Raw genomic sequence first — 8,161 nt, 5'->3', positions numbered from 1 at the left:
TCAGCAGGACAGGGCGGGAGAAAATAAGATGGAAAAGAACTTGTGGGTCAAGATAAAGGCAGTTTAATAAAGCAAAAGCAAGGCCATGTGTGGAAGCAAAGGAAAACAAAAGATTTATTCTCTACTTCCCATCAGCAGGCTGGCCACTTCTCAGGAAGTAGGGCTTCAGTAGGCATAGCGGTTGCTCCAGAAGACAAACACTGTAATAACGAATGCCCTCCCTGCTCTTTCTCTTAGCTGAGATTGCTGAGCAGATGTCATATGGTATGGAATATCCCTTTGGTCAGTTTTTGGTCAGCTCTCCTGGCTCTGTCGCCTCCCAAGATCTTGCCCACCCTCAGCCTACTGCTGAAGGGGGAAGCATTGCAGAGACAGCCTATTCCATACCATTTGTGTCATGCTCAGGTCCCACATGATTTAATACACATGTAACTTCTAACCATCCCATTGTATTTAATTCTTATTACTGAAATCCCACCCTCTATTCCAAGAAGACTTCAATCTCATGACTTGCTTGATTGTGGCACTTGTTTCACATTCATGAGTGACCTGTGTGATGGCCTCCATGGTCAGTCTACCCCTCGAACATGAGCCCATCTATATGTTGCACCTCTCCCTAGATGTCCTGATGTTTCATGGGCCCACTGAGCTACAAATGACTCACCCTTATGCTCTCAGTCCAGGTCCAACAGAACTATTTCAATTTTGACAGCCTTGTCTACCTGTTAATTGTTTTGGTGTTCTTCAGTGGCGCAGCTTTTGGGCATGTGAGCATCTACATGATGTACCTTTAGAGCCACGTTTTATACCCAGGCAGCGATGTCCTGCCACAATACAGCTGCCCAGATGGGTTTACCCCTGTACTGCCAATTGGTCTTCTTCCATTGCTGTAGCCACCCCCTTAGGACATTAGCCCCCCATAGGGCATTAGCCACCATCCAGGAAGTATAGAATACCGGCCACTTTTCCTGAGCAGCAATCTCTAGGGCTAGTTGGATGGCTTTCACTTCTGCAAACTGACTTGACTGACCTTCTCCTTCACTGGCTTCAATGACTTGTTGTGTGGGACTCCACACAGCAGCTTTCCACTTCTGACCATTTCCGTTTGGGCCCCTCACTACAAGAAGGACATTGAGGAGCTGGAGCATGTCCAGAGAAGGGCAATGAAGCTGGTGAGCAGTCTGGAGCAAAGTCTGATGAGTGGCTGAGGGAACTGGGGTTGTTTAGCCTGGAGAGAAGGCAGCTGAGGGGAGACCTCATCGCCCTTTACAACTACCTGAAACTACCTGAGGGTGTAGTGAGGTGGGTGTTGGTCTCTTCTCCCAAGTAACAAGCAATAGGACAAGAGGAAATCGCCCCAAGTTGCACCAGGGGAGGTTTACATTAGATATTAGGAAAGATTTCTTCACTGAAAGGGTTATCAGGCATTGGAATGGGCTTGCCCAGAGAAGCAGTCAAGTCACCATCCCTGGAGGTATTTAAAAGGCAGGTAGATGAGGTCCTTAGGGGCATGGTTTAGTAGTGGACAGGTACAGTTGGACTTGATGATCTTAAAGGTCTTTTCCAACCAAATGATTCTATGATTCTACAACACTACAGGACCCATCAGTACCCTTGATACAACCAGCTCCAAAACCCTAATGGTCAACCTCGGGTTTCTCCTGATGTTTTCTGCCAGAGGCTCTAGGTGAGACCATGCTCCCCAGCTGTAGTGCAGAGTACATTTTGCACAGCTGGTCCTGTCCTGACAGGCCCAATAGCTACCACATGAGCTACCTCCTGTTTGATAATGCTCAAAGGCTTGTTGTTGCTCAAAGCCCCACTCAAAATAGTTCTTTCAGGTTACTTGATAGAAAGGACTCACAAGCTAACTATAACTGGGAATATACATTTTCTAGAATCCCACAAGGCCTAGGAAAGCCAGCGTTTCCTTCTTGTTAGCTGGTGGAGAGATAGTTGCTACCTTGTTGATCACATCCATAGATATATAAGGGCATCCATCCTGCCATTTTATTCCCAAGAACTGAAACTCCTAAGCAGGTCCCTTGACCTTACTTTTTACGGCAAAACCAGCTTTCAGAAGGATCTGAATTACTCTTTTTTCCCTTCTCAAAACCTTCTTCTGCCTTGTTGCCCCACACAATTATGTCATCAATGTATTGTAGATGTTCAGGGGCATCACCCTTTTCCAATGCAGTTTGGATTAGTCCATAACAAATGGTAGGGCTGCGCTTCCACCCCAGGGACAGTCAATTCCAGGTGTATTGGACACCCCTCCACAGGAAAGCAAACTGTGGCCTGCATTCTGCTGCCAAAGGAATTGAAAAAAAATGAATGCAATGTCACTTGTAGCATACCACTTGGCTGCTTTGACTCCAGTTCATACTGGAGCTCTAACACGTCTGGTCCAGCAGCATTCAGTGGTGGCGTGACCATTCAGGGCACAGTAGTCTACTGTTAACCTCCACCCTCTGTCAGACTTTTGCATTGGCCATATGGGACTATTAAAGGGTGAGTGCATCTTGCTGATCATTCCTTGGCTTTCCAATTGATGAGTCAGCTCATGGATGGGAGCCAGGGAGGCTCAGTTCATGCGATATCGCCACTGGTGCACCGTCCTGGTAGCAATTGACACCTGCTTACACCAATCCCAGCATGAAAAGATCTTCCGAGAGGCCAGACAGGGTAGATAGATAGCTGTTTGATCTTCTTTGTGTTCACAGTGGCAACACCAAAAGCCCACCAGACTGGGTCCTTGAAGTACCCTCTCCTGAGGTAGTCTATGCCAAGTGTACAAGGGGCCTCTGGGCCAGTCACAATGGGGTGCTTTTGCCACTTGTCCCCTGTTAAGTTCACCTCAGCCTCCAGTACAGATAATTCTTGGCATCCCCCTGTCACTCCAGAGATTCAAATGGGTTCTGTGCCCCTATATCCTGATGGCACCAGCATAAACTGTGCACTGGTGTCTACCAAAGCCTTGTACTTCTGTGGGACTGATGTGCCATGCCATCAAATCTACACAGTCCAGTATATCCAGTCATCTCTTTCCTCCTCCTGGCTGAAGGCAGGGACTCTCTATTCTTGTTCCTGGTAACAGTATTCACTGTCTGACACTTGCAGTGCCAGACCAGAAGCCCCCTCACCAGGATCAAGGGAGGTGATCTCAGTCCTTCTATGTCTGGGAGATTGCTGATTGCCTTCTTGTGTCTCTACAGCAACTAAGCTGACGGCCTTCTTGGGTTGTCCCTTCTTAATAGCTGTCTTGCTCTCAGTTCGCATACATGGGCTTCCACCTTAAAGGTGGGTTCACCATCCCACTTCCTCATGTCCTCCCCGGTCACACAGGAAGAACCAGGGTGTGCCATGTGGCATGCGCCTGGGGCTCCCTTTCCCTCTGACTGGGGCAGGAGAGGACTGATTTCTTGGGGTGCCCCTGACAGCCAAGGCACTGGCTCGTAGGGATGAGGAGGGACAGAGAGATTCTTCAAAGTTTTGGAGTCAAGAAGACACTCTCTCCACAGTTGGTGTATCCATATCCGGGCAAAACATCATTGCCAAGCTGTGAATCACCTTCCTCCACATGGCCTGTGTGCACAGGACATCCTCTGGATCTTTGGAGACCTCAGCATAGTCTAGACCACTGTAGATAGCTTCCAGCACTGCTAATTCTCTCAGGTACTGGATCCCTTCATCTGCAGTAGTCCACTTTCCTGGAGAGTTCACAAGATCTTCCTTGAATGGAAGGAATGGAATGGAGTATCTTACTCTCACACTTGAGAGGAGCTGTCTCCAGAGACTGCAAATTGCTCACTCTTTTCCAATTCCTTTCTCAATTCCCTGGCAAGGGATCCTGGCTGTCGGGCTTCCCTACCTTCCAATTGCTGATTGCTGGCCTGGTTATCCCAGCGTCAGAGCAGCCAGGCAGCAATCCACTCACCTGGCTGGCAACTGTAATCTTTCCACATGTCTCAAAAGTTCTGATGAGGTCAGAGATCAGGTAGTTTTTGCTTCTTGTCTGAATTCTCTCACTCCTTCCTCCAATTTCTTTGCTGAAGGACCAGCTTCTTGATCAAATCCTTCCTCTTCCTCCTCCCTTACTAATTGATGATATGGACCTATTGTCCTCCTTGTCCACTGCTTCTTTTTCACTACTGGGGCAATTGTAGTTGTTGTTTGGGTCCCTACCTCTGCTATCATGTCCTCAGATGTAGTTTGCACCCCAGTCTCAGTCAAGGTATTCTCAGAGGTGGTTTGGGTCCCTGCATTAACCACAATCCTCTGAGAATACTGAACTGTGGCTCGATATAGGCACAGTCCAGGCAGGCCCCAGTACAGTGCTAGAAGCTGTTGGTTTTCATTGGGGTAGGCAAGGCACTCTTCTATCAGGTGGTGCACCAGTTTTCTAGGGTTACTTGCCTGTCCAAGTGTAAAGTCCCAGGTTACGGAAGGTGATAACCACCCTAAGAATCTGCCCAAATCCTTCCACACACCCTGCCACTCAGGGACCAGCTGCCTCAGGGCACATTTCAGTATTGCCTCGCATGAAAGTTGTCTTCTCTTACACCAGGACAACACCATAATATGTCAACAGTGTTAATTAGTAGTATTAAACAGCTCACATAAGTGTGAACAAGGACCTTGGGAACCTGCATAATAAAACAACCCACATCAAGCAGATGTATTCCCTCATTCTCTCCACAAGATAGCTCCCCCAGCACAGCAAGGCCATCGATTCCAAGGCCATGTGGAGAAAGGTGATTCACAGAACATGTACTAGCACATTCCCAAGCTCAGCAAAATAAAGAGATAAGCAGTGCAGCCAACAAACTCCGTGACCCACATGGAAGCTTGCTACTTAATAACTACTATAGCTATAGCATGCTTAATACAAAACTGCCGTTGTCTCAGGCCCCATGTTGGGCACCAAAAAGGACTGTAATGGGTTGACCTTGGCTGGATTCTAGGTGTCCACCAAGCTGCTCTATCATTCCCCTCCTCAGCAGGACAGGGGAGGCAGGGGAGAAAATAAGATGGAAAAGAACTTGTGGGTCAAGATAAAGGCAGTTTAATAAAGCAAAAGCAAGGCCATGTGTGGAAGCAAAGGAAAACAAAAGATTTATTCTCTATTTCCCATCAGCAGGTGATATCCAGCCACTTCCTGGGAAGTAGGCCTTCAGTACACATAGTGGTTGCTCCAGAAAACAAATATCGTAAAAATGTACCCCTGTCCCCCCAACCCTTTCCCTTAGCTTTTATGGCTGAGCAGATGTCATATGGTCTGGAATATCTCTTTGTTCAGCTTAGGTCTCTGTTCCCTCCTAAGATCCTGCCCATCCCCAGCCTACTGCTGAAGGGGGGAAACGGAGAGCCAGCCTTGATGCTGTGTGAGCACTGCTCAGTGGCAGCCAAAACACTGCTGTGTTATCAACACCTTTCTAGCTACCAACAGAAAGCCCAGCACTATGAGGGCTGCTATGGGGAAAATTAACTCCATCTCAGCCAGACCCAATACAACTGTTTATTTAAAAAATTAAAAGAAACTTTTAACAAAATCACGCCGAACAGTGAGGATCTGAAAAGCCAGGCAGCACTGGGGACATCATAAAGAGAAATGCTCTGCAGGCCCTGACCAACCCAAGGGCTAGATGTGCAGACAAGCACCTCCAAGTGGATGATAAGAACTTGTTCCACTTCTCTCATCCAAACAGCAATACTGCTTTGTAAGCAGATGAGGTTGTAAATTAGAAACCTGAATCTCTTGTGCATCCCCACAAGGTGCCCAGGCACCTGGACGGCTCCGATGGTGGTAAGCTTTTAAGAAGTTCCATTTGAGAGCAACCACGGCTGCAGTCACAGCTTGGAGGAAGCCACCTGCTTAGCTGCAACGTGAAGAGTATGTCATAGCACATGCTGCATTTCTTCTTATTCAGAATCCTGCAGAGCTGTCCATTTTTTCTCCCTTGTTGCCCTGTACCAGCACAGAACATCCTCTCTAGCCCAGAAGGAAGGGGGAATGAATACATGTATATCCACAGTCTAAGGAGGGTCACCTTTTGCTGGAACTTGGATCTCACTCCCTACCCCAATCCAAAATGCGAGAACAGGGCTAGCTCTGGAAGGACAGAGCCCTCTATGAGCTAGGACCCACGAGGCAATTAATAGATCGCAGGCTGATGATTTGCCTTCTGCATCTGAATGATCTTGCCAAAGCCACCTCTTCCCACATCGTAGTCTGTCCGGTACTCGTCTCGTACCTGGGGCACAAGAGTAACACAGATATTAGTACCCTGAACTGCCTGTCTCCTGCTAGACTTCAGAATTATCATCCCCTCCTTGCTCAGTTGGTGGGGAACTGAAGTTCAGGTTCGAAGCACTTTGATTTGTTTGAAATCTCTTCAAATAATCCACAAAAAAGGTGGCAACGATAGTGAAAATGACAAATGAGGATAGATCTGATGGCTGAGGTCTTTTAAGAATCAAAGAAGACCCAAAAATATTTTCATTCAGCTTTGCAGTCCAGCTTTCTGAATTGCCAGGCTTGGCGTTCAAAACATTTTTTGCCCTCCATCCTGGAAATCTGCAAAGTAACCTCATCGTTGTGCTGGGGCCAACGGCTGTGTTATGAGATTGGCCTAGCAGCTACGCTGTCCCTCCATTCAAATTCTGCATCATATTAGGAGTACTAGCTTGGATTAGGGAACATTCTGCTTGCATTGCAGGAAGTCTGGAGTCTGAGACAGAAATGGCCTCAAGTTCTATTTTTAGCTTTTAACACCAGGCATCAGTTACCAAAACAACCTGGGAGTGGCTAAAGTTCATTATCAGGTCTTTATGATCTACATATTGTTCTGCAATACAAAAGTACAAAACTAGCAAAGTAGTACACAGCCTTAGGGGGATCAACTTCAAGGTATGAACTGGTATTGCCTTTACCTGTCCTCCAGTCTTTCCTCTTCCATACTGTCGCCCCTCCTTAAATCCCGCATCCCAGTCAGTTCGAATGATGCGGTCATCTAGTCGTGTGCCGTTGATAAATCGCATTGCATGTTCAGCATCTGCTCTTGTGTAGTATCTGAAGCATACTATAAGGAGAACTGAGTTTACTATTTTGTTGGGTACAGGGAAAATAAAAAAAGAGAACTATTGTACTTGAGAAGCAGAAAACCCCTGCCTTCCAGCCTTCTCTACTCTTCCTGCTCTTCTCTGTGGGATCAAAACCTGCGCTCATATAAATCCAAGCTAAAAAAAGCTCCCACTCAGAAAGGATTCTGAACTTTAATGTTAGTACCTGCACAGACAAGAGGTAGCTTTGGCTCACTTACTTCACAAGTAGTTGAAAAAAACATATTAAAGCCTTGCTAAGGGCAAGGAATCTGTAATATGCTTCTTTATACTATGTGAAACTTGACTGAATTTGAACAAGAGCGGCAGGCCTCACAGGAGAGCTTTGCAAAGACAGTTCACAGTACAACTTGTACAAGCATGTACCCTGTGCTTTGGAATACTGCCATGGCTTATTCTGCTACTTCATTCTGGTGTGAAGTTAAGGTGAGAAAGTGAACATGTTCTCTGGCCACACAAGAGCTCAGACTGACGATTGTAACAGTTCTCATTTTGGCCCTAAAATCATAAATAAATTAACAAAGTAAAGGAGCACTCTGCCACTTCTAGAAAGTACAGCAGCAGTAGCACTTTTCACCTACAGTACCGCTGTACAGTCTATCTCTCAATTAAGGTGGTGGTGGTGAAATAGCAAGGTTGGAAGGGAAGCACCTGGTAGAAAGCACTTATCACTCCTTTTCACGTTTTCCACAGCAGTACAGCTAAAGCTTGCTGTGCAGAGAGGAACTAAAAGTGGCAACCCCATGCGGGCTGACAGCAAGAAACCAGAAAGGATACTCGACAAAGCAGAAGCCACAGGGGGTTTTCTTGATCTTGTCCAGCCCCATGACAATCCTCTTGACGTCTCCGCACTTGGAGAAGAGCTCCTGGATCTGCTCCTCGGTGGTGTAGAAGGACAGGTTGCCAACGTACAGCGTAGAGGAAATCTTCAGAGACTTCTCCTGCAGCTGCCTGCTACCCTGAGGGCAGAAGGGAGCACGCAGCGGGGTGAGCACGCCTGCCGCCCCACTCCCGGCGCCAGGCCCCGGCGGGCACCTCC

At 47.2% G+C, this 8,161-nt stretch overlaps 1 protein-coding gene across 1 annotated transcript in view; it reads right to left on the bottom strand.

The window, feature by feature from the left end:
- Positions 1 to 5,504: 5,504 nt before the first annotated feature.
- Positions 5,505 to 8,161, bottom strand: part of NCBP2 (nuclear cap binding protein subunit 2) — a 3,254-nt gene continuing 597 nt past the window's right edge. The window contains exons 2-4 of the mRNA XM_009636585.2: positions 7,900 to 8,157; positions 6,934 to 7,072; positions 5,505 to 6,254 (exon numbers count right to left, since the gene is read on the bottom strand). Coding sequence (XP_009634880.2) covers positions 6,156 to 6,254; positions 6,934 to 7,072; positions 7,900 to 8,157 — 496 coding nt within the window. The 3' untranslated portion in view covers positions 5,505 to 6,155. The remainder of the gene's footprint in view (positions 6,255 to 6,933; positions 7,073 to 7,899; positions 8,158 to 8,161) is intronic.

This window comes from Egretta garzetta, unplaced genomic scaffold (genome assembly GCF_000687185.1).
Source record: "Egretta garzetta isolate BGI_Z169 unplaced genomic scaffold, ASM68718v1 scaffold404, whole genome shotgun sequence".
Classification (NCBI taxonomy): domain Eukaryota; kingdom Metazoa; phylum Chordata; class Aves; order Pelecaniformes; family Ardeidae; genus Egretta; species Egretta garzetta.
The sequence above is the reverse complement of the archived record's forward strand: the minus strand, read 5'-3'. Positions and strand labels throughout refer to the sequence as shown.